A 27,386-nucleotide genomic window follows, 5' to 3' on the forward strand; every position below is an offset into this window, starting at 1 on the left:
GCATTTGTCATTGTCACACACTTTTTCTGACATGAAATACTACTTCTCATTTGACTTCTAGGTCATTACTTTCTCTTGGTGTTTCTAGCCACACAGGCCTCTCCTCAGCGTTGTTGGCTTTTCCCCATCTTCCTGATTTCTGAATATTTGAGTGTCCCAGGGTGCAGACTATTTCTCTTTATTTACACCTTCATGGAGTCCCTTGTCATGAAATTTGTATATATTGTTATAAATATATATGTATTGAATATATGAAGTGTATATATACACACACACATCTGTATATTACTACCAGCCCCTAGCTACCAGCCTCTGACTGCCTCCTCAGTGCCTCTGCATGTCTAAGAGACACCTCAAACTTAAGATGTCTTATATCCAATTTCCTGTTCTTACCCTGCCTCTGATATGCTCTTTCCATAGTTATCTTTGACCCAGTCATTGAAAACTCTATCTCTGTGCTCAGGTCAGACACCTTCACCCTTGAATCCTGTCTTTCTTTCACTCTGATCCAGATCATCAATAAATCCTGTGTTTTTTACTTTCAAAATATGTGCAGAATTCAGCTATTTCTTTAACTTCTTCACTATTATTATCCTGACCTACACTGTCATCATCTCTTACCCGGATTATTGCAGTTGTCTTTTCTTTCTGGTCTTCCTACCTTTGCCCTTGCTTGCCCCTGTTGTCTGTTTTCAATAAAGCTGCAGTTCTTTCTTCCTTTCTTTCTTCTTTTTATCTGGAAATAATTACAGATTTACAGGAAGTTACAGAAATAGTACAGAGATATTGCATGTACCTTCACCCAGTTTCTCTCAAGTTACATCTTATGTAACTGTAGTATGCTTTCAAAACCAAGAAATTGACATTGATACATTTTATGCCATTTTTATTACATGTGTAGATTTGTGTAACTAGTGTCAAAATCAAGATACAGAACTATTTTACTGCCACCAAGGTCTCTCTCCTGTTGCCCCTTTGCAGCCACACTCACTTCTCTCCCCTCAACCATCTCCCCCCTCCCCCCCCAGCCCTGGATACCATGCATTTTTCTACATATCAGTGATTTTATATGAATGGAATTATACAGTATGTGATCTTTTGAGAGCTCCCCCCCTCCGCCCCCACCCACCCTTCCTAGCATAATTCCCTTTGATCTACCCAGGTTTTTGTGTATCCCCAGTTCTTTCCTTTTGACTTTTGGGTAGTATTCTATGGCATGAGTGAGCCAGAGTTGATTTAACCATGCACCTATTGTAGGACATTTTGTTTGCTTTCAGTTTCAGGCTATTATAAATAAAGCTGCTACAAACAATCTTGTGTAGGTTTTTGTGAACAGTTAACAGAAACACAAATTTTTGTTTTTTGTCTTGGTTGGCAGTTTTCCTTTATTCTAATGTTTTGTTAAGTTTTGGCTCTAAGGTTATGCTGGCCTTACCAAGTGAGCTGGGAACTGTCCCTTCTTTTTCTGTTCCTTGGAAGAGTTTGTGTAAGATTGATGTTATTTCTTCCTTAAATGTTTGGGAGAATTTATCAGCAAAGCCTTTTGGGCATGTGGTTTTCTTTGTGGGAAGGTTTTAAATTACAGATCTAATTTCCTTAATAGGGAAAGGGCTGTTATCTTCTTATCAAAGTTTTAGTAAATTGTGTTTTTCTGGGACTTTGTCCATTTTGTCCAAATTTAAAAATAAAGTAGTTTAAAGATCTTATTTTTCTGTTGTTTGCAGTATTTTTAGTGATGTGCTCTTAAAGATTTTTTATTGTTATTTATTTGAGAAAGAGAGAGATAGAGCAAGAATGGAGTGGAGAGGGAGAAGCAGGCTACCCACTGAGCAGGGAGCCCAACTTAGGGCTGGCTCCTAGGACCCCAGGATCATGACCTGAGCCAAAGGCAGATGTTTAACCAACTGAGCCATCCAGGTGTCCCTTTAGTGGACACCTCTTGTATACATTTTATACCTCCTTTTTTCTCCCTGATCTCTCCCATTAAAGGTTTGTCAGTTTAATGAATCTTTTCAAAAGAGTCAACTTTGGGGGCACCTGGGTGGCTCAGTGGGTTGAGCATCTGACTCTTGGATTTGGCTCAGGTCATGAGCTCAAGGTTGTGAGATTGAGCTAAGTCAGGCTCTGCACTCAGTAGGAGAGTCTGCTTGAAATTCTCTCCCTCTGCCTCTCCCTCTGCTCGCACCTGCATACGCTCTCTAGAATAAATAAATCTTTTAAAAAAATCAATATGAGTTTGTTGATTGTATTCTGATAATATAGTGAAATAGACGTTCTGTTTCACTGATCTGTGCTCCTTTATTTTTCCTCACAACCTTCTTTGAGTTTAATTTGCTGTTATTTTTTGTTTTTAACTTTTTGAGATAGCTGAAATTATTTATCTCTTTTGGTCTCTTATTTTATCATATATACTACTTAGACTGTAAATTTTCCATTTTAAGCCCAGATTTGTGTGCATTACACCCCCCCCCTTTTTTTTAAAGATTTTATTCATTTATTCATGAGAGACGCTCAACCACTGAGCCACCCAGGGATCCCCTCTTTTTTTTTTTAAGAATTTATTGGGGATCCCTGGGTGGTGCAGTGGTTTGGTGCCTGCTTTTGGCCCAGGGCGCCATCCTGGAGACCCGGGATCGAATCCCACGTCGGGCTCCCAGTGCATGGAGCCTGCTTCTCCCTCTGCCTGTGTCTCTGCCTCTCTCTCTCTGTGTGACTATCATAAATAAAATAAAAATTAAAAAAAAATTTATTTGAGAGAGAGAACTCGAGTGAGAGCACAAGTGGAGGGGAGGGGCAGAGGGAGAGAGGGACAAGCAGACTCCTTGTGGAGCAGGGAGCTGGATGAGGGGCTTGATCATGAGATCATGACCCAAGCTGAAGGCAGATGCTCAAGGGACTGAGTCTTCGAAGTGCCTCATACACTTTTTTTGTTTTCTTTTTTTTTTTGTTTGTTTTTCTTTTCTTTTTTTTTTTAAGATTTATTTCAGAGCATGGGCAAGTGTGGTGAGTGCGGGCAGAAGGAGAGGGACAGAGAGAATCTCGAGCAGATTCCCCATTGAGTGCAGAGCTAGAGATGGGGCTTGGTCTCAAGACCCTGAGATCACGATCTGAGCTGAAATCAAGAGTTAGAGGGCAGCCCCAGTGGCGCAGCGGTTTAGCGCTGCCTGCAGCCCAGGGCGTGATCCTGGAGACCCAGGATCGAGTCCCACATCAGGCTCTCTGCATGGAGCCTGCTTCTCCCTCTACCTGTGTCTCTGCCTCTCTCTCTCTCTCTCTGCATCTCTATGAATAAATAAATAAAATCTTTACAAAAAAAAAAAAAAGAGATACTTAACCGACTGAGCCACTGGGGTGCCTCACATTACATCTTTTTTTTTTTTTTTTTTTTAAGATTTATTTATTTACTTGAGAGAGAGTGAGAACAAGAGATAACAGAGGGAGAGGGAGAAGCAGACTAACTACTGAGCCAACACAAAGTTCGATCATGACCTGAGTGGAAGGCAGATGCCTAACCCAGGTGCCCCTACGCTCTTTTGACATGAGTATTTTCATTCTCAGTTAAAACTATTATTTTCCCTTGTTATCAGCTCTTTGACATATAAGCCATTTAGATGTCATTGCTTCATTTCCAGACAAATGAGGATTTCCGATTTATCTCTTTATTTTTGAGTTCTTATTCTGAGATCTAAGAACATGTTTTGTATGATTTCTGTCCTTCGATATTTCTTGAGACTTATTTTTTGGCCCTGTACGTGGTTTTTGTAAATGATTCATACTCTGAAAAAGGTATGTATATTCTACAGTTGGTGGTCAGAATGTTCTTTATATGTCAGGTCACATTTGTTTATTTTGTTGTTTAAATCTTATATACCTGTACTATAGTTTTTGGTTAACTTGTATGTCATTTCCTTTCTATAGTGGATTGTCTCTGCTTGCAGGTCTGTCAGTTTTAAATTTATACTGTATTTTTCATTTCTATAAAGTTTCAGATTTTTTTAAATAAAGAATTTTATTTATTTATTTGAGAGAGAGAGAGAGAGAGCGAGCATGAGTGGAGAGGAGAGGGAGAAGCAGACTCCTTTGCTAAGCAGGGAGCCCCACATGGGACTCGATCCCACGACCTTGGGATCACGACCTGAGCTGAAGGCAGATGCTCAACCGACTGAGCCACTCAGGCACCCCTATAGTTTCAGATTTTTTGCATAAATTCCTGTTGTCTGTATCTGTCTCTCTTTGAGCATTCTAATCATTCTTTTTTTTTTTTTTTTTTTAAGATTTTATGTATTTATTCATGAGAGAGACACACAGAGAGGTGGACATAGGCAAAGGGAGAAGCAAGCTCCCTGTGGGGAGCCCAATGTGGGACTCAATACCCGGACTCCAGGATCACGCCCTGGGCCGAAGGCAGGCGCTAAACCACTGAGCCACCCAGGCGTCCCCTAATCATTCTTTTTAATCAAATGTGTTTTTGAAAGCTCAGTCATCTGGGTCCCTTTTGGGTCTCTTCCGTTGTCTGCTCCTTCTTGATTTTTGATCACAATATCATGTCTTCTCACCTACTTAGTTATTATGAGTGCTGGAGACATTAAGTGAACAGTTGTAGAGAATTTAAAACCCTAGAGTGGGATCCCTGGGTGGCGCAGCAGTTTGGCGCCTGCCTTTGGCCCAGGGTGCGATCCTGGAGACCCGGGATCGAATCCCACATCGGGCTCCCGGTGCATGGAGCCTGCTTCTCCCTCTGCCTGTGTCTCTGCGCCTCTCTCTCTCTCTGTGACTATCATAAATAAATAAAAATTAAAAAAAAAAAACCCTAGAGTAATGATATCTTGGAGGATTTACGTTACTGGGCGATGGCTTGTGGAATTGGCGATCCTGGATCTTTTTTTTTTTTTGATCCTGGATCTTTTGAATGCAATCAAGGATTAAGGTGGTTTGACACTGAGCTTGAATCCATAGGAGATTCAGACTGTTACTACTTTATTTACTTCTAGTGTATGACATTGCAGAGGTCCAACTCGCAGTGTGGTGGATTCAGCAGGCCTTCTTTGCTTGGTGCATCTCAGGTTTTGACCCCTGAGTGCTGCTAAAAGTTACTGTGTTCAGTTCTTAGTGGCTTCTCCTGGACTTGGAAGATGTATCTAGGGGAAATGTGCCTCTAGTGCAGGGTTTCCATTATGTCTCAGATCTTGACTCCACAGTTCTTTAATGTCCAGGAATAGATGTTTTTTCTACATTTTATTTAGCTTTTCTAATTCTTCTCAGGAAGGCTTTTTGAATTTACTTACTTTCTCATACTGCGTAGCGGAACTTCAGTATTTTGTAAAAGTTCCTCTAAGTGATAGCAAGGGTTGACAACTACACTCCCTCCTCATCTTCTGTAATCATTCTCTTCTTGTTTAGGCTACTCCAACTGCTCAGGGGTTTATGATTTTTCTTAAGACCTTTGTACTTGCTGTTTTCTCTGCCTGGGACTCTTCCCCCCCCCCCCCCCCCCCCCCCCCCCATATTGCTGAATGGCTCATTCTGTTATTTTCATCAGGCCTTCATCTAAGGGTAACCTTATCTGTGATATCTCTTGACCAGGCTGATGAATACCACACATAAAATAGCAACCTGGGACACCTGGGTGGCTCAGTGGTTGAGAGTCTGCCTTCAGCTCAAGGTGTGATCCCTGGGTTCTGGGATGGAGTCCCTCATCAGGCTTCTTGCAGGGAGCCTGCTTCTCCCTCTGCCTGTATCTCTGCCTCTGTCTCTGTGCCTCTCATGAATAAGTAGATAAAATCTGAAAAAATAAAAATAAAAAAAAATAGCAACGCCTCCACCTCCACAAGCCTTTTATTTTTCTCCATTTTGCTGACCATCACACAACATGTAATTAGTTTCCACCACAATGTGTAAACTCTTGGAGACATTGTTTTGTCCCATTATATGTCTAGCACCTAAAATTGTCCTGCACATAGGAAATACTCAATTAGGGGTACCTGGGGGTCTCAGTTGGTTGAATGTCTGCTTCTTGATCTTGGCTCAGGTCATGGTCTCAGGGTCATAAGATCTAGCCCCACGTCAGCTCCACACTGGGAATGGAGCCTGCTTAAGATTCTCTCTCTCCCCTGCCTCCTTCTGCCTCTCCCTCCCCACTCTCCCTGTCTCTCTTAAAAAGAACAGAAAATGCCCAGTTAATATTTATTGCTGAATGAATGTAAGAATGAAATTATGATAAAAGTACAGGCTTTATAGGTGCTTGTGAGGTTTAAATAAATTAATATATTTAAGTGAAGACATTTACAGTTAAGGTAAGCATATGGTAAATACCCATGTATTATTTTTCAAAATTGTTGCCTCTCAAATGATATTTCTCATTTCTAGATATTGTAGAAATTGAAAATGACTTGCTTTTTGTAAAGGAGGCCTATTTTTTTTCCTCTCATATTACTATTATGATTAACACCAGATTTTACAACCCTGGGGCTGGAATAGTAGAATGAAGCTTAATCCCTGGAACTCTGTTTATGTAACTGCAGGATTTAGAGAATAGACCTGTATATATAAACTAGCTTGTGATTTCCAAGCAATCAGGAAACAGTTTTTAATGTAACTTAATGAGTTGGAGAGCGATTAAATAGGCATGATTCCTTTTAACTTTTATCTTGTAAGAACTCCATTCTGGGAAACTGGCACACTCACAGTTACATAAGTAATGCAAGTGAAATACAATACTAAGCAGATATAAACAAATACTGTTTTTGTTGAAAAAGAACATCAAGATTGATTGACCTGAGGGTAAGTATTGACTCAAGCAAATGCTGAAGTCAATGTTTATTGCAAGGCACAGTAAATCTTGTTGACCAGAAAATACATAGTTAATTTCAGTAATATTACAGTGTTTCACTAGAAGTATCTGGAAATCCTATGGAATGAATCTCTTGAGATAGCTTTCCTTTTGGAAAAACCCCAATGAACTTTTGAGTTGAAGACATAAAGTTCTTTTTAAAGTCCTTACACATACTGATAAGCTTTTCCCTGATTATTTTTAACTTGGATAGCCATGTTCTTCCCTTATGCCTGAAAATGTCATTAGTTAGTTGCTTTATTCAAGAAATTGATTGATCAGTTTTTGTTCCATATCCATTATACTGTGTATAAGTTTTATGTTAGATAGTTTATAAGATACAAGGAGGAAGTATCTTTGATGTTCATTGAGTTTAGTGAAAATACAAGATCTCTATATATGAATAGGCAATGGCATAAGACTATATATGACACTTTGAGTCTGATACCATAGAAATTATTTTAGAAAGTTGAGATGAGAGGAAAGGTGAAGAAAACTTTAGGGAGAAGATGAACTGTAAATAAAATCTTTTTTAAGTTTTTATTTTAATTCCCATTAGTTAATTTACAGTGTTATATTCATTTTAGGTGTAAAATATAGTGATTCAGCAATTCCATTATCTGGTGCTTGTGACAAGTGCACTCGTTAATCCCCATCATATATTTAACTTTTTTTTTTTTTTTAATTTATGAGTCATAGAGAGAGAGAGAGAGAGGCAGAGACATAGGCAGAGGGAGAAGCAGGCTCCATTGCACCGGGAGCCTGACGTGGGATTCAATCCCGGGTCTCCAGGATCACGCCCTGGGCCAAAGGCAGGCGCTAAACCGCTGCGCCACCCAGGGATCCCCCCATCATATATTTAATGCAACCCCTCACCTCATCTCCCTCCCTTCTGGTAACCATCAGTTTGTTCACTGTAATTTTAAGAGTCTGTTTCTTGATCTCTCTCTCTCTCTCTTCTTTTCCCTTTGCTCATTTGTTTTGTTTCTTAAACTCTACATGAGTGAAATCATATGGTATTTGTCTTTAATTATTTTGCTTAGCATTATACTTTCTAGCTTCACTCATGTCATTGCAGATGACAAGATTTAATTCTTTTTTATGACTGAATGATATTCCATTATTATATGTATGTGTGTGTATATGTATATATATGTGTGTGTGTGTGTATGTATATATATATAATATAAAAGAATGAAATATACCTCTGTATATTCACATACACATACACACCACATCTTTATCCATTCAGGTATTGATGGATACTTGGACTACTTCCATATCTTGGCTGTTTGAAATATGCTTCTATAGACATCAGTGTGTGTGGATACCTTTGAATTAGTGTTTTTGTATTCTTTGGGTAGCCCAGTAGCATGATTGCTGAATCATAGGGTAGTTCTATATTTAAAACTTTCTGAGGACCCTCTACACTTATCTTCTATAGTTGCTGCACCAGTTTGCATTCCCACCAGCGGTGGAGAGGGTTCCTTTTTTCCCCACATCTTTGCCAACACTTGTTTCTTTTGTTTTTGATTTTAGCCATTCTGACAGGTGTGTGGTGATATCTGTTGTAGTTTTGATTTGCATTTCTCTAATAATGAGTGATGTTGAGCATCTTTTCATATATCTGTTGGCCATCTATATGTCTTCTTTGGAGAAATGTCTTCTGTCCTTTTTTTTTTTTTAAGGTAATCTCTACACCCAACATGGGGCTTGAACTCACAACCCTGAGATTAAGTTGCATACTCCATCAACTGAGCCAGCCAGGCATCCTTGCCCATTTTTTAATTGGATTATCTGTTTTTTGGGTGTTGAATTGTGTTGGTTCTTTATATATTTTGGATCCTAACCCTTTATCAGATATGTCATTTGCAAATATCTTCTCTCATTCCATAGGTTGCCTTTTAGTTTTGTTGACTGTTTCCTTTGCTGTGCAGAAGCTTTTTATTTTAATGTAGTCACAGTAGTTTATCTTTGTTTTTGTTTCCCTTACCTCAGGAGACCTATCTAGGAAAAAGTTACTATGGCCAATGTCAAAGAGGTTATTCCTGTGTTCTCTTCTAGGATTTTTATGGTTTAAGGTCTCATATTTAGGTCTTTAATCTGTCTTGAATTTATCTTTGTGTATGGTATAAGAAAGTGGTCCGGTTTTTTTCTTTTGCATGTGGCTGTCCAGTTTTCCCAACACCATTTGTTGAAGATACTATCCTTTTGCTCACTGTATATTCTTTCCTGCTTTGTTGAAGATTAATTGACCATATAGTTGTAGGTTTATTTCTGGGTCTTCTATTCTGTTCCATTGATCTGTGTGTCTGTTTTTATGGCAGTACTACATAATTTTGATTATGTAAATAAAATCTTGAGTAGGGTTTGAATAGGCAGACAAAAGAATGGTTTGTAGTGTGAGAAATAGAGTTCCAAAAGCATAAGATTTTAGTGCATGGGCTTAAAAAATTTATAGAAATAATAAATGTTAAATTATAGACATATCTGAAAAGACAAAAATCAAAAACTCTTCCACTAGAGATAGTTACCTTTATAATTTTGATATATATCTTTCTAGACTTTTTTATGTTCATGTATATTTATAGGTGTAAAAAATATAAAGATATTTGTGTGAATGTTTATTAATACATCTGAATAAATAGGAAAATAAATATATAAAGGGATAGTATACTATTGTGTGTATATATAGGGATATATATATATATATATATTCATTTTAGGTGTAAAATACAGTGATTCAACAATTCCATACATTATCTGGTGCTTGTGACAAGTGTACTCCTTAATCTCTACCATATTTTTAATTCAACCCCTCACCTGGGGTTGAATTAAAGGGATATTATATATGTGTGTGTGTGTGTGTGTGTGTGTGTGTGTGTGTATATGTGTATATATATATGTGTGTATATATGTATATATATATGTATATATATGTAGTAATTTAATTGATCAGTGAGAGTACTGTGGTCTTTGTGATTCCTAAGATTTTCCTTCCTGAACATACTAGATACATTTGGTTGAGTAAGTAGATTCATTGTTTTTACTGATAATGAATCTCTAATAATTTTTTTAGGTGCTGGGTCTTCAGCTCTGAAGAGGCCATTTGAAGATGGATTAGGGGATGATAAAGATCCCAATAAGAAGATGAAACGAAACTTAAGGAAAAGTATATAAAAATCTTTATTCTTAGAGATATGAGCTAGAAAAGATTTGTAGTTTCAGACAGGAAAATAAAAATTACCAAGTGAAGAATTTGATTGAATTGGAGTTTTAAAAATATATGAGAAATTGATGATTGGATAACTTTCGTTTTCAAGCTTCATTGCTTAAGATATATTAGTATTGACAAACTAAATTGATGTTATAATAATTCATGTCACTTATATAGTGATGTTAGTATAATTTAAGTAATTTTAGAATCACTGATGAAGTGAAATTGTATATATATGTTTTCAAATTCTTGCTTTTTAAAACCTGGTGAATTAATAGTGGTCTTTCAGAATCTATAGATGCATAGATTAAAAGCAAAATGATTTAATTTCTGATCTCATTTTTTGTTTTGTTTTTGTTTTAAACAGTTCTGGATAGTAAAGCAATAGACCTTATGAATGCACTAATGAGGCTAAATCAGATCAGGCCTGGGCTTCAGTATAAGCTCTTGTCTCAGTCCGGCCCTGTCCATGCCCCAGTCTTCACAATGTCTGTAGATGTGGACGGTACAACATATGAAGCCTCAGGGCCATCCAAGAAAACAGCAAAACTTCATGTAGCAGTGAAGGTACAGTTTTGCTTTTGTTTAGCAGGGCTTTGTTATTTTATGTTATAAATAAGGTGCTTATTTTTCTCAAATAAATTAATAGAATTTTTAAAGATTTTAAGGACAATGACACAAAGACTTTTGTCACCTCTGGGTTACAAAATTTTTCTTTTTTGGTTTTAAAATTATTGGTGTTGATTATACAAAATTTGGAAAATGCAGAGAAAAGTAAAGACAAAAATGGGGCAGATCATTAATATTTATATTGATATTTTATATTAGTATTTATATTACATGTAATATATAAATATGATATTCATATATTCATATATATTTATATAATATACTTACAATATGTTTGTTTAGGTTGAGCTCACAGTGTGTATTTAATTTATCTTATGATTTCTTTCATTTACTATGTTATCAGTGTTTTCTCATGTTATTAAAATCTTCACAAGTAATTTTTAATGGCTGTATGATTAACATGATATGGTTGTACTATTATTTGTTTAAATATTTTACTACCATTGAATATTTTGCTGTTTGCAGATTTTTCCAATCATAAATAAATTTAATTATTATCTTCGGGCATATGGTGCCTTTTGTGTATTCCAGAATATTTTTGTAGGGAATAAGATCCAGGATTGAACCAACCAATCATGCATGTAGGTTTGTAGAAAGTCCCTAAATCCTGGAATTTTTCCATGAGTATATTTGCCCTCTCGTAGACAAATGTGAAAATGTCAAAGATCATGTAGACTAAAGATCAATTTTCATTTAAGAAGTTATGTAACAGTATGGCATAAGACAGAATTGGTCTCTTTTCATGATAATTCCATTTTGCAAGTATTATTAATATAGATGTGAACATTATCCTAGATTCTAAGGATACAGCAGTGAACAAAACAAAACCCTTGGCCTCCTGGAGCCTGCATTCTAGCATGGAAAAAGATTGGAGACAGACAAATATACACATGAATAAATTATAAGCACGATGTAGGAAAACAGTAACTAAGCTGTAAAAATATAAAGCAATATTTATGTTGTGTCTTGTTTATAAAAAGGGGTACTTCAAGTATGATGAAATAGTATGAGTTTAAAATGAAGCAGAGGGCAGCCCGGGTGGCTCAGTGGATTAGCGCCACCTTCAGTCCCGGGTGTGGTCCTGGAGACCCGGGATCGAGTCCCACGTCGGGCTCCCTGCATGGAATGGAGCCTGCTTCTCTCTCTGCCTGTCTGTGTCTGTGCCTCTGTGTGTGTGTGTGTGTGTGTGTGTGTCTCATGAATAAATAAATAAAATAAAAAAAAATAAATAAATTCTGAGAATGAGTCACAAACTTAGATCTCAGTTCTCTAGCATCTAACTCAAAAAGCTTGTGAAATATCCCTTTACTGTTTGTGACATAAGAACAGACAGTTGATTATAAGAGTCATAGTTGTTTTGGTTTAGAGATCAGTGGGTATTCTTCTTTAGTGGGTCTTCATAAAAAAGGATAGCAGTGACATCCTTTAACATCATGGGTGATGCAGTGACAGTTTGTGAGCTATTTGTTATAATTGCCTTTAATGTAAGCTAGTGGTCTCATAGCAACTTGGAATTAAGTAAAATTTGGGAGTAAGAACAGTGCAGATTTTGTAATATGACAGGATTTAAATACTATTTGTTCTCACAACTACTACTAACATTTTGGTATGTATTTTTCCAAGCCTTGTTTTTTAACCTACAATTCCAAAATCCAGAAAGCACTGAAAATGAAAAGTATTTCCAAAGTTTGATGCAGACTCACTTGATGGGAAGACCTGACTTGAATTGATGTCGAACTACTCTTAGTCTTTATTATTCCATTTAGTGTGAATATTTTATGTGTTTTGTGCACAAACATGGGGTGCACCTGAGCTCACCTAGGGATTTGGAAAATATATAGTAAATATTTTATATTAGTTTTCTAAACTGAAAAACTATGAATTCTCAAAATAGTCTGGCCCCATGTGTTTTAGGATAAGGAATAGTGGGACCTACATAATAGGTATACAAAAAATATATTTAAAATAAGTATTTTTTTTTGTTCATCTAAGAATATGAGTTTTTAAAATAGTTATCACAAAGTTCTCCTTTTTAATGATGGCCTAATATTTTTTATTATCTATAATAACATAACTAATCCTTTTAGATTTAGATGCTTCCAGTTGATTGCTTTACATTTTTTTGAACTAGTCTCATTATCCCTTAAGATATATTCTCCGGGCAGTTGGCTGGCTCTGTCAGTAGAGCATGTGACTCTTGGATCCTAGAGATCATGAGTTCAAGCTCCATGTTAGTTGTAGTGCTTATATTATTTTTATTTTTAAGATTTTATTTATTTATTCATGAGACAGAGAGACAGAGAGGGAGGGGCAGAGACAGGCAGAGGGAGAAGCAGGCTCCACACAGGGAGCCCGATGCAGGACTTGATCCCAGGACTCCAGGATCACACCCTGGGCCAAAGGCAGGCACCCAACTGCTGAGCCACCCAGGGATTCCCCTGTAGAGCTTATATTAAAAAAAGAAACAAGGATATATTCTAGAAATGGAATTTCTAGATCAAGAAGAGGGCACATTTGAATAATGCATTAATTCACTAAATATGTGTTGAGCTTCCTATTATATGTTAAGCATGTATATATTGCCATCTATATACGAGAGTTTTCAAGTTCCGTATAAGTGGGTTTTTTATAAGTTTTATACGTGGGTTTGGGAGTGTTTTATATTTAACATATGTTTTTGAAAATAGGTCCCACTGGATAAAAATTCTTCTATTCCTTACTCAGCTTGGTAGGGGTCTGTATTTGTTACAATAGATCATACCAGAGAATCAAATCTAAACAAAATATGAAAAAGCAGTTCCTCCCCCAAGGAACTGGGGAGGGGAGCCAGCAGTGGGTACCTGACATGATGGAGATCAGTTGCCAATTTTTTCTTTCCTGTTTCAGCCCTTTTTTTCTGATGGTCCCTCACAAAGAACATAATCAGCCATATTCAATAAAAATGGAAAGAAAGGATTCAGTCCCAAGATTTATTCTCTATACTAAGTGAACCTGGTGCAGCATTAGGTTATAGTTTGTCGTTGTAATTGTAATTGTGATTTTTCAGCCCAATTGATGTATTCATTAGATTTGATTTGTTTGCCAGACACTTGAAACTCACTTTTTTTTTTAGTATATCAGTTTTTTGGCTTTAATATTGATTCCAAGCAAACTTTGCTTTTAGAGGTCTGAGAACTCACTACTTTTTTTTTTTTTTAGTTGAGCTGTATTGCAAATACACTAAGTTCCTTGAGATTATCCATCAGTTAAATAAACTATAATGTAGTTAAAGATGTTGCTATAATAACAGATGAAAAAAGGAAGAAAAAAATTAATAACAGATGAATATGATATGTGAGAAAAGCACAGAGAGAAATGGTATTAAATAATTCACAGATTATTTTAATTGTCTGTATGAAATTGGGAAAAGCTGCATGTCTTTCATTTTTATTGGAATAAACAAATCAAATTTATTTGTGACTCTTGACTTTTGACTTGCAGTTTGTATTGGCTAGTATTCATTCCAGATTGATGACTGTTCTCTCAGAGTGAGATTGTTCAGGGAGACCATATTTACAAGACTTATACAGTGGAGAAAGTGTTTTAAAATATTCAAGAGGATAAACCAAATGATGTTAACATACTTAGTCTTATAGTACTACCTGAGAACTTCTAAAAGTTAAGATATTGAAAAGAGGTTCTTAGCTTTCTTCCAGTGATTACAAAGAATTAATTTATGATTTGAAATGTTCAGCAGAATGCCAAAGTCTCCATATGAATTGGGTGAATAAATTTCAAATGCTCTTGGTACAGAGTTCTATTTATGTCCATTTTTAACAGATGTATTATTTTATTTATATTGGCAGAACCCATTATAGAAGATGCCATTGTGTAGAAAGAAAGTTTCGGCTGCCTGGTGTCTCATTTGTGGGGCTATCGTTAACTTTTTTTTGAGACACCTATTAGGTATAGTTGGGATTGTAAAGAAATATGACATACACTTCAGCAACTTAAAACATTAGTCAAGGGGGATCCCTGGGTGGCTAAGAGGTTTAGCGCCTGCCTTTGGCCCAGGGCACGATCCTGGAGTCACGGGATCAAGTCCCACGTTGGGCTCCCGGCATGGAGCCTGCTTCTCCCTCTGCCTGTGTCTCTGCCTCTCTCTCTCTCTCTCTCTCTCTCTCTCTCTCTCTGTGTGTGTGTGTGTCTATCATAAACAAACAAATAAATAAATCTTAAAAAAATAAAACAGTTAAGAGCTGAAACAAATACAGAGATGTTTAGATAGGTTTAGGAATGTATCTCCATATATTTTGACATAAATCTTTAAATTAGTAACTGATAGTGCAGTATCAGCCTGTTTGAAAGAGGCTTATAAAAATGATAGTGCACATATTTTCTTGTAAACATCTCAAAAGCAGTATAACCTGGCAGGAGATATTAAAGTGGCAGGAGATATTAAAGCCATGCTTGTATGTGTGTGTGCTCATGGGCATTGCACACCTGCAGATAGACACACACTGTTAAGAAAACTTTATTTTAAAAAAGATAAGTGCTAGGTATTGAATGGTAATATAAGAAGAATGGACATTGGAGAAAGCCATAACTTGTCCTTGAGGGGCGGGGACAGAAATACAAACCTGATACTGTTCCTGGTTCACTTGGTATAGAAAATAAATCTTGAGCCTGAATCCTTTCTTTCAAGTATTGATTATAGTTTAAGTTGGAAGCAAAGAGGTCAATAGTAGAAAGCTTCAGATATTATGTAATTAACAGGCAAATTAATTCTAATATGAAGACTTCTTGATTCCCTTTCTGTGCTAATTTCCCCTAATGGATGGAGTCATAGAATTTAGAGGTCAACTAATCAGTCTTCTTGTTTTGCAGTTTGGAAAATTGAGGACCAGAGGAGAAAGACAGGATTAGACCCCAGGTCTTTTGCTTTGTAGTCCATTGTACTTTTTTCATTATGCTATTTTACTTTTCCCCTCACCTCCTTGGTTGAATGTGGCTATGTTGTTTTTCTGCCTCTGGCCTCCAAATTAAATGAACCAGAAGCAGCCTCAGGTTTGCATTTCTGTCATCCTTTATTTAAACCTAATTATTCTGAGGATGTTTGTCCCATTCTCCATGGTAAAACTCTAGTAGGTAAACTTAGTTTAACAAAAGATTCATAGATTTAGCATCACCTTGTTCTTCCTGCAAAGTGTTTCATGGATTCAAATGTTGTGGATTTGAAATTTGTTCTCATTATTTCATCTATTCTCTGTGGTCTCTGATGTTTGAATAAAACTAATTTGTACAGGTGTTACAAGCAATGGGATACCCAACAGGCTTTGATGCAGATATTGAATGTATGAGTTCCGATGAAAAATCAGATAATGAAGGCAAAAATGAAACAGTGTCTTCAAACTCAAGCAATAATACTGGAAATTCTACAACTGAAACCTCCAGTACCTTAGAGGTATATTTATATTTTTTTCTCCTTAGAAAAAAAGGAGTATATGTAGATTGTAGAAAATTTGAGAGATGTGGGAAAGTGTAAATAAGAAAATCAAAAGCATATACAAATGTGTGTATTCCAGAGGCTGCCATTATTAATATTTTGGTTTATTTCCATCCACCCTTTTTTTCTGGGAGTATTTTTGTGAGAGTAGTCATATTTTCATGCAGTTTTACATCTTGTTTTTTTTCACTTAACTGTAAAAATATCTGTTAACATAACTGTGTAATGCACAACACATGAATGTCTCCTAATTTAACTAGCATTTTCCTTTTGTTGGCCATGGAAGTTCCTTCCAGTATTTCACAGTTAAAATATATCAACAATATCAACAATAACTGAAGAGTGAAAAACCAGAAGATCTAGCGAGGAATATAGGATTATAACTGAAGAGTGAAAAACCAGAAGATCTAGCGAGGAATATAGGATTATTTGAAGTTTGTGCTGAGCTGTGGGAGGCAGTGGGTCATCATGGAGTTATCTAGCCTTGAGGAAGGCATAACCTGATCTATTGTGTTCCTCAGATTCTGAGTAAGTCCTGACATATGGGCTTATTGCCACAGATAATAGAATGGGACAGAAATCTTAGTACTGAGTATATACAGTATTTTGGGGAGTTCATGGAGCCCTTATTTACTGCATTCTGCATAAGGAAAAAAATATTTTTCATTTGTAGAAATGAGTATTTATCGAAGACTGGACTATAATTTTTTCAGTCTATGAACCTTTTGTAGTGGCTGCTTACTAGCAGATGCTGCAGAAATTGTGTTCAGAGCTTCAAGATGTTCTCACGCTAGAAGCACAAAAGACATGTTCATAACTAATTATAATGTAATGTGATAAGTACCACGATGGCAAAGTGAATATAATAATGTAAAACTCAAAAGAGGAAGTGATTAGGAAACTTAGACATCTATAAAATCAAAGGGAGTAAAATGTGAGTGAGGTTTTAAGTAATGAGTAAGATTTTTGCTATGTGGAGAAGAGGTGGGAAGAAAGCATTCTGGATCAGAAGAATAGGAGGTATAATGACCTGGAATTGTGAAAATACATGTTGAGAAGTGTCAGGTGGGCCAATATGGAGGGTCAGATGGAGGCTGAGGCCTGTGAAAGCCTCGCCTGACTTTTTATGTGATACTGTGGAGGAGCCCTGGCACCTGGCTTTTGAGAGGACCAGTCATTCACAGGTGATTAGTGTGGGCTCATTAATAGCTGTGTGTACATGTGTGTACAGAGCTTCTGGTAGGCACACATCTGTGCCTTGTTTCTATAGAATGTAGTAATGGCAGGGGGGCTGGCAGAAAGAAAGCCCTCCTTATTCTTCATTTGAAATTAAAATATTAAAATGCAAATATTTGTATCTCTTGACTCATGAAAGTGATTTCAGATTTGGAAAGCAGAGAGTGATTACCATAGACCTAGTTTCACAAATTACTCATTACTTGTAAAAGATGGAAACAGGAAACTTGCTTTGAAATTTAAAAAATGTAGATTACAAAACCTCTTCAAGAAGTGAGGTTTTTTTTTTCTTTTTTTTCTTTTTTATTGAAGAATACCCAGGCATGTTTGTTAAGCTTGTCTTGAAAAGTTGTCCAGTGTTTCATTTCTTTCTACAGCATTAGCCACTTCTCTCTTTTTTTTGCATTAGCCACTTCTCAAATCAGTATAGAGTAGTTTTATTAAGAGAATCGTGCTGTCCATTGGGAATGATTGATTGAGGCATTCATTATTATTTCTTCTTCTTCTTCTTCTTTCTTCTTTCTTCTTCTTCTTCCAGGATTTTATTATTGATGGGGAGGGGGTGGAGAGAGCAGCGAGCAGGAACTGGGGGAGGGGCAGAGGGAGAGGGGAGAAGCAGGCTCCTTGCTGAGCAGGGAGACTGGTGTGGGGCTCAGGCCCAGGACCCTGGAACCATGACCTGAGCTGAAGGCAGACACTTAACCCACCAAACCACCCAGGCATCCCCGGGGCATTCTTTTCCTTGTTCAGTGTTTCTTGAGCAATTACTGTGATAGAATTATAGACATGATCTTTAACCTCAAAAAGTGCTCAATCTTTGGGTCTTTCCATTCTTGAAATTATAGGTACATATTTTGTGATTTGTTTTCTTTTTGGTGCTGCAGTCTCTCTTACATTTGAACCTTCACATTCCCGCATGAATTACTTATTTTCCTTACTCTAGTCTTAATCTTTCCTCAAATCAGTTCTTCTACTCTTGGAATGATTTTTCTACAACACAAATCTAATCATAAACTTTCTAGAATAAAGTCTCTCTGGCTCCCCATAGTTCATGATAAAGTCAAAGCTTATTTGCATGGCATGCAGCAAAATCCTTTATGAATTGGCGCCATCAAGGGCTTTTCTAGTCAGAGCTTATCTTCCTATGAGATATATAGGAATTATGAGATATATAAAGGAGATATTCCACTCCCTTATATAGCCAAACTGTGCTTCTTTTCATTTTCTGAACACATGTTCTTTGCTTCTCTTGGGTCTTTCCATGGCTATTTCTTCTGTCTAGAATGCCCTTCTTCTTTGTTCCCACCTTATCATGGTCTAGTGCTTGCCTCTTTAAGGTTAGGTTTGCATGTCACTTCCAGGAAAACTATCCTGATTGCTCTAGAAAATGATTACTTCTTCTGTGGTTCCATAACATATACTGTCTTACAGTGATTATGTCTGTCCCTCCCACTATACTCTAGCTCCTTAGAGCAGGGAGTGACTGCTTTTATTCTTATTTTTAAATTTCAGAATCCATACATAGTCTGTATCCTACTGGTTTTACCTTAGGTGCCCTTAAGTCTCTTTAAGAGCGAATTGAGAGCTGTGTAGGAACATTTTCTTCCCATCTCCCAAATTGAGATTTATTTCTTCCTAACTCTAAAGATGAAAAACAGTGAACAGTCACAGGTTATGTGAATCTCAGCTGTTCTGTCCACTTTGTTAGTCATTTAAAGTATTATTCTCAGATGATGAATACACAGAGCAGACCCTAGAGTGCCATGTAATGGCAGGGCCACATTGCTCTTGAATACTGTTGAGACAACCCTACTTTAGAGGCAAGCTGGCTAGATGACTGACTGCCATGTTTATTGCTTGTAGAGTTTCCATACCTTTAAAGATATTTTGCCATTCATATGTAGAGGTGATCACACATCCTGGCCCCTAAATGCTTTAAAGTGTAATTTTTGAGCCTCTTTTCAACAGAAGCATAGTATAATTGTATTAATAAGAAATTTAATACTCTAAAATCTTACTTGATTGAACCTCCTTTTAGGTAAGAACTCAGGGCCCTATCCTCACAGCAAGTGGCAAAAATCCCGTAATGGAGCTCAATGAAAAAAGAAGAGGTCTTAAGTATGAACTCATCTCGGAGACTGGTGGAAGCCATGACAAACGCTTTGTAATGGAGGTGTGTACCTAGATTCAAGCCAACTTTACTTTTCCCCTCAAAGATAGAGGCTATCCTGAGATTATATGTAAAAATAGTTTTAGAGTGAATTCGTGTGGCACTATTTGACTTTTGGTGTGTTCTGTGTTGTGATATATTTAAATTAAAACTACATAGAGGAATCACATGGGATAATTGCAGAGTGTTGTTCTTGATTTTAGGTAGAAGTAGATGGACAGAAATTCAGAGGTGCAGGTCCAAATAAGAAAGTGGCAAAGGCAAGTGCAGCTTTAGCTGCCCTGGAGAAGCTGTTTTCTGGACCCAATGCAGCAAATAATAAGAAAAAGAAGATTATCCCTCAGGTATGAGTTAAGTGTTGAACCTTTGCAATACTTCTGAAAAATATTACCAAAATTAAATTTCTTTTTCTGTCTTGGTCCCACTTTAGCTTTTCCTGAAGTTGTTTCTTTTTCTTGCATTTGGCATCCTTTTCTTTGGGTTAAATCGTGAATACTGTAATATTCCCTGTTCTTGGTCGTAGGCAGATGATAGATTAAAAAGAGGCTGTTAGCATTGTTTGGGGGTTTCAGGCCCTCTCAGTGAGGCAGAATGTTGAGGGATCTGGACTTTAATGAGATGTTAGCATTTGTTGAGGGAAGCTGCCAAGAATATAGGGGCTTACTTTCAGCAGTCTGCAGGTGCACTTCCATTTCCTTTCCAGTTTTGTCCTTTTGCATTATTTATTTTGTATTTTCCTTTGAGGGTGGCACAGTAGAACTTGACCCTATATCACTTCTGTTCATTCCTGACAGTGGGTGAATCAGTCCTGCTGAAGGCCCAGGATTATAACAAGGTGTTTAGAAAAGACTGCATCCTAATTACATGCTATTGGGTAACAGATTCTTCTGTCCATTGATTTATTCATTCAAAAATATTTTGTAGTCATATTCTATGTGCATGATTGTGAGGGCAAAAGAGATACGTTATTGAATATCAGACGCACTCTCTCCCTGGTGGAGAGTGCTGGTGTGATAATGTCTGAATAGATTATGTGATAGAGACAAGTCAATTGAAAATGTTTAGACTCCTAGAAAGAAGCTTAGATTATTCAGGATTCTGAATGAAACAGTTTTAGTTTCTTTTACATAGGCGGAGTCCACCGGCAGAGGGTAGTGTTGATCTTATTTTATAGATGAGGGATCGAGGCCCAAAGAATTACAGACACTGCCTCTACTACCACAGCCAACTAATGATAGGGTCTCTTTCAGCTAAGTTCTCCTTCCAAAGACCGTGGGCATTCTGTTGCATATTAGAGCCCATCATAGAAGTTTGTCCTGTCTTGTACTTATTATAATAAACATTGCTTAAATTCTAAGATTCAAAACATAACCAAGGAGAACTAACTTTTACTGAGATGAAATACAAATAAAGCATTTAAATTGCATTGATACACATGAGAAGTGGTTTTATTTCCCTAAAACCTTCCAGGAAATGTGCTAAATTAGTAGAAAGATAACTGTTACCTTGTTTCTTTTGGTGTGTTTTTACCACGAGTTACATCGTGTATTGGGTCAGTTAATTTTAGTGTTTAAAAAGTGAGTGCAGATACTTATTGGGTAGTTAAGTTTGCTTCTCGTGGATATGAGCTTGATTTTTGTGGAGTCACTCTGTTGCTGCCAGATTGTTACTTCCTGACTACTTGGACTGAACCGTGTTAAAAAAAAAAAAAATGTCTGCATGAGGTTCACCCATTTTTAGAAATTTTCCATACTAGAAGCTCTAAAAATCATGTGTTCAATGTGTTTGACAGCCAGGAGGCAGTCTATTTTGGATGTGTGGGTTACATTTTTTTTTTCAGCCAAATAGAAAAATGGCTGTTCCCTGTGCATGATACATTCGACCTTGAAACTGTCCTCTCCCCTGTTATGCTAGTGGTAGAGGCGCTCCCGTGAGGAATAAAAGATGATGGCTTTTCAGTGTGAGATAAATGTGTGTGTGCTGTGAATGTTTAAGCTGTTTGAGCTCTTGTTGACTTTATTCCACAGTGATCTTTGAGGCCCTACACCTTGGATATAGTAGGGAATTCTGATAGTTTTCAGTTTGAGTTTTGGTTGTGTCTTTATATTAAAAAGATAAGTATAATGTTTCATTTAAAACTAGATATTCTTGATTTTCTTAAAATTTCAGTTTTAGAAAGGGATATTTAGCAGCCCTCTATTTTGCTTATCCTTACTTAGCTGACTTCTCAGAGTTTGCCGTTTTCTCAGTTGCTCTTGTCTGAAGTAAAGCAAAGTGGCTGTTGTTATCCTGACTGCACAATTAGTGAGAGACTCCAATAGACACAGAGATTTGTGATTTTAATAGAGTCCCATGGCCTTTTAGAGCCAGAGGGGACTTAGAAGTGGTATTTATTTAATGATTGGTCCATGCACGTATATACGTACACATACAGCAGAAGATGAAGAAGTCAGAGAAGTCACATGACCTTCCTGGAGTTCTCATTTTTGGTCTTCCTTCATAGTTTTGTTTTTGTTTTTGTTTTTTTTTTAATTCCCCTCTGGTTCACAGCTAATCCTTGGTGGTTTGTTTGTTTTTGTGGTAGTTTTTGTCTGTGGGCAGAGAATTCAGTGGATTTCGAACCTAGGTATCAAATGTCTAGAAGTACTTTAGTCAGGCCTGAAATGTAATGGACAAAACATGACTACTGAAATTCATGTGTAAAAGATGAACTCTTTCTGAGTAACCCACAAGTGAAAAGAAGAAGTTATTTGCATACTTTTATGTGCCAGCATACTTTCCAGAACAGCTCTGTAAGGTAGGTGTCATTTTTCCTTAACAGATGATAAATTGAAGGTTCAAGGTCATAGACTGACTCACTGACTTATCTACAGGCTTAGGTTTCTCATAGAGGTTGTGCATTAGAGAGATGATGGGATGTTAGTTCTTATTTCTCTCAGTAATGAAAATGTGTTATTTTTAACAGGCAAAGGGTGTTGTGAATACAGCTGTGTCTGCAGCAGTCCAGGCTGTTCGGGGCAGAGGAAGAGGAACTCTGACGAGGGGAGCTTTCGTTGGGGCTACAGCTGCTCCTGGCTACATAGCTCCAGGTATGTATGGTACAGCTGCCTCTTCCGGGCCAGACTTTGAAGAACAGCATCTCGTTTATTTTCCAGGGTGATACACAGGCCCAGAAAACCTAGCACGGGTATGAGATGGGTGTGCATGGAAAGTCAAAAGAGGAGAATCTACCGAATGTCATTGTTTTCTCTTGGAACCTGCTGAGTGCCTAGAGGCTCCCTGGAGGGAGATGACAGATGAGGAATATTGCCCTTGGTTTCGGGGATGTATTTTGGCAATGAGGAAGCTAACAGATACTACACAGGTTGAGGAGTACAGCTGTGCAAGCAGGATGTGTCAGGGGGGACAGTGGCTGGCTGGGTAGAAGAGAGGGAAACTGCTGGCAAGGAACTCCCTTGTCAGGGTGAAGCCTAGTTCTAATAACATTTCTTTAACTTAGCGTTTGGGATCCAGCAACGGTCTACAGAAGTACAAAACGAGAAAAAAAGGAGAAACTTATTTATCCAGAGCTGGCTATACAGCAGACACTTTTGCGTAAATGATTTCACGTCATTGTTTTTTAATCTTCACAGTGTTTCCTCAAGTAGAAATTGTTTCCATTTTCCAGGGAAGGGAACTAAGGTTTAATGGGAGGAGACAGCTAGCTCAGTCTGAGACACATTGAGAACAGCAGAGCAGGGATTTGAATGTAGGTGTTTGCAGTTCCAGAGTTTATGTTCTTTGCATTTCACCAATATGGCTTGAAGGAGATGGGAAGAGATGCCCTCCTTCTGCCTTCTGTTTTAATACTTATATCATCTCGGCAGTAGATGTCAGCTACTCATTCAAGTCATGTCGTCTGCCGTATTGAATGTATGGAACTTCTCACTTAATAAGTAAACTGCTTGCAATTGTTGATAGGGGTGAAACTCACAAGGATTGGATCTTACTCTGTCATTATTTTGTATGTAACATTGCTAAGAAGTTCACTTAGATTGTGTCTTTTCTCTTTTTCTTTCTTTCTTTCTTTCTTTCTTTCTTTCTTTCTTTCTTTCTTTCTTTCTTTCTTTCTTTCTTTCTTTCTTTCTTTTTCTTTTCTTTTTTTTTTTTTTTTTAAGATTTTATTACTTATTCATGAGACACACAGAGAGAGGCAGAGACATAGGCAGAGGGAGAAGCAGGCTCCTCACAGGGAGCCCAATGCGGGACTCGATCCCGGATTCTGGGATCATACCCTGAGCCGAAGGCAGATATTCAACCACTGAGCCACCCAGTCATCCCATCTTTCTTTCTTTTTCTTTCTTTCTTTCTTTCTTTTTTTTTTTTTTAAAGAAGGAGTTAGAATAGGCTACTGGGGAAGTTCTGTGGATGATGTGGTTTTGGAATTTATTTGTAGGAGTTGATCCCAGTAGGGGCATGGCTCAGAGATGTGTCATATAATGAATATATTCGCTCATTCAAATGTCATGTGCCTACTTTAGTATTTTACTGTCGTGCAGCATATGATCTAAAGGTGAGACATGCTGATGAGATAGTCACAATTTTCAACTGAGAAAGTGTGATGAAGGAAGGACAAGGGTGTGTTCTATGAGAGGATGTAACAGAGAAACGATCTAGGCTTTGGGGCCTGAAGGCCTCCCCCAAAGAAGTGACAGTTGACCTGAGCTTTGTAGAATGAGAAGGTCTTAACTTGGAGAAGACTAGGGTGGAAGAGTGTTGCACACAGAGGGAACAGGATGTGCAGAGACCCTGTGCTGCTGGGCCAGGGAACTTGGCTGGTAAGGATTAGAAGGAGGCCAGATGTCTGTAGTATGGAGAGCACTGTGTGTTTTGGGTGGGGGATTGTAGGGAGAGACACAACAGGGACAGGGAGTGATTTGAGCTAAAGCTAGACGCTCAGTCCCAGTTCTGGAGGCCAAGGTTTGGATTTTGGCTTTAGAATGCTAAATGCAGTGGGAAGTCGTGAAGGGTTCTAAGGAGAGAAGTGACAACATCAGACTTTTTTTGTAAAGATCATCATCTATAGTGTGAAGAATAGATTGTAGGGACAGAAGTAGCTGTGAAAAGACAAGTTAGAAGGTTCTGGTAAACTTGTAGTTCAGGCCAGAGACAGTGCAGGTATCTCCAGTGGGTGCAGGGAAGCAGATGGGCAGCAAGAAGCAACCACACTGAAGATGTACTGCAGAAGCACAATTAATGGATTTAATGTGGAGAATGAAAAAGAGGGAGGTTTCAAGGATTTCTCCCAACATTTTTAGTGAGAGGAACTGGGTCAGTAACTGTGTTGTTTTTAAGGAGATGGAGAATGCTTAAGGATGAGATGGGAAGGAGGGAGAGGGGAGAGGAAAAAGTTCATTGCTGTTTGATTCTGTTCATAGGTCTCAAATTAAGACACTCTTCTGTGGGCAGCCCCGGTGGCCCAGTGATTTAGCGCCACCTCCAGCCCAGGGGTGATCCTAGAGACTGGGGATTGAGTCCCACATTAGGCTCCCTGCATGGAGCCTGCTTCTCCCTCTGTCTGTGTCTCTGCTTCTCTCTCTGTGTGTGTGTCTGTCATGAATAAATAAATAAAAAATCTTTTAAAAAAAACTTATTAAAAAAAAAGACACTCTTCTGTGCACCTCACTGTTTCTACTGATATTTAATATTCTTTTGCCTCATTCAATCATTATTTAAAGGAATCAGCTTTTATTAAAAAATGATAGACAAGTTACTGAGATGAACTTTCTTGCCTTTGATTACATGTTCGGTGGGGGCTTCATCTGTCTGGGAGCATCTGCAGTTGCTTGGTCATGGACACTTAGGCACCTATCATCTAGTGGCAGTCATTGTGAAAGGCATCATGTGTGTCTGCTGGTTGCCAGGCTCGTTGGCTCTATAGTAGCTTTTCTCTTATGTCATCACATTGACCTCTGTGAAAGGCTTTTAAAATGAAGCTTTTAAAAATGAAGTTCTCTTATAGCTCAGAGAAGATTCAGATTAGGTCAATTAGATTATGAATAGGTTATATGCCATTTGCAGTGTATTCTGTGCAGCAGGGACTGTAGTATTTTTACATACATTATTTAATTACATTCCCCTGCCAACTCAATTACTGTAAAACTGTGAGGCTCAGAGCAGTTAAATAACAGGCACAAAGTCACCTTGCTAGTGAAAGTGAAGTCGGGGTTGAAACCCCACAGCCTGATCAGTGGTGAGTTTAGTAGTTGTAGTTTTGTGTCTCTTTAAGGAGATTTTGGTGAAACGCTTAAAACTGTGGCCTTAGTCATCCAGCTAGCTCCCTTTTCCTCGAATAGATTTGATGTGCAAACTTTATTTTATTTTTTTAAAGATTTTATTTATTTACTCATGAGAGAGAGAGAGAGAGGCAGAGACACAGGCAGAGGGAGAAGCAGGCTCCATGCAGGGACCCCTGACGTGGGACTTGATCTGGGTCTCCAGGATCAGGCCCTGGGCTGAAGGCGGTGCTAAACTGCTGAGCCACCTGGGCTGCCCTATGCGCAAACTTTTTAAAGTATTAATTTCTCTTTTGGCCTCTACTACTGTTCCTGCTGCTGCTTTCAGCTGCATTATATCCTTTTGAAATGTAGGATTTAGGGAGTACTAAAGACTAAGGCTACGTTGTACTGTCCCCAGTTTTATGTGACATAAATATAGACTAAAAAGTGAAAATTTACATTTCTCGGGAAATGTTTCATTTCGTCCCTAAAAGCAGTTTACTTATTCAGCATACACTTGAGTGTTCTATTTCAAGTAAGAGATTTGAATCTGGGCATTCAAAGATGACTGACTAGCGCCTGCCCCAGTGAATGCTTGGGGTCATATGGGGTAGGAACAGACCATTGCTTCTGTAAACACTGTGCAATATGATGCAATCTGTAACATGGGGTGGGGAGGGGGCACAAAGGAGTGAGCAGCAAACCCAGGAGACTTCACAGAGGAGGTGATGCTTGGTTCTGATCTACAGGATGCATTGCAGTTGGGCAGCTAGAGAAGTAGAAAAAAAATCATGGCAAGCAGCAGAATGATTATAGAAGAAGGGCTTATAATATTAAAAAGGCTTGATTTGTTTCAGGTAGTGTGAAGGGCCCATGTAGATTTTGTTCTATTTTAGAAACCAATTTCCCTAAAAATTTACCCAAGCAATTTAGTATTTATATTTTTTGGAGTTATTTTATTGAGAGATTCAAGATTGTGGCTTCCGTACCACAGTATTTCTAATCCCTACAACACTATAAAGTAACTTGGAAGGTTTCTCATTTTGCAGGCATGAAAAGGCAACTCAGAAGTTAAATGTTTAAGGACATATAAGAAACTAGTGCTAGTGATGAGATGAATTATACTATATGTTGGCAAATTGAATTTAAATAAAATATTTTTAAAATTTTTAAAAATTAGGAAAAAAAAAGAAACCAGTGCCAGAACAAATTGACTTAAAAACTTCTCTGTTCTTTAGACTTGTTTTTATTGACAATATGAGCCTTCTTCACAGGTACCAGAGGCTAATGTCAGTTTTGCCAACATTTACTGAGAGACCCTGTGCTGGGGCCAGGAATTCAGATACCAGGCAACATGGACCCTGTCCACGAGCCCACAGCCCAGTTCACACACCCATTTCAGAAGCACTTGAGGCTTCAGCCTGCCCTGTCACTGCTTTCTGAAGAGACCTGGAAAGTTCTGTTTTCTAGCTTTAAAGAAATTGGTAACTTGGGTGATTCAGAGTTTAGAGAGAGGAGACAGATTTTTTTTTTTTTAAGATTTTATTTATTCATGAGAGACA

At 37.8% G+C, this 27,386-nt stretch overlaps 1 protein-coding gene across 8 annotated transcripts in view; it reads left to right on the forward strand.

Annotated features, from left to right (window-relative positions):
• The window catches only part of STRBP (spermatid perinuclear RNA binding protein), a 146,835-nt gene that overhangs the window by 100,688 nt on the left and 18,761 nt on the right, over positions 1-27,386 (forward strand). For all 8 annotated transcript variants that reach the window (XR_005365016.1, XR_005365015.1, XR_005365014.1 and 5 more), the window contains 6 exons: positions 9,909-10,001; positions 10,414-10,613; positions 15,961-16,119; positions 19,436-19,570; positions 19,771-19,911; positions 22,533-22,656. Coding sequence is in view for 5 of the 8 variants with exons in the window: in XM_038549431.1 (XP_038405359.1) it covers positions 9,909-10,001; positions 10,414-10,613; positions 15,961-16,119; positions 19,436-19,570; positions 19,771-19,911; positions 22,533-22,656 (852 nt within the window). In the remaining 3 variants the exon portion in view is untranslated. The remainder of the gene's footprint in view (positions 1-9,908; positions 10,002-10,413; positions 10,614-15,960; positions 16,120-19,435; positions 19,571-19,770; positions 19,912-22,532; positions 22,657-27,386) is intronic.

This window comes from Canis lupus, chromosome 9 (genome assembly GCF_011100685.1).
Source record: "Canis lupus familiaris isolate Mischka breed German Shepherd chromosome 9, alternate assembly UU_Cfam_GSD_1.0, whole genome shotgun sequence".
NCBI lineage: Eukaryota > Metazoa > Chordata > Mammalia > Carnivora > Canidae > Canis > Canis lupus.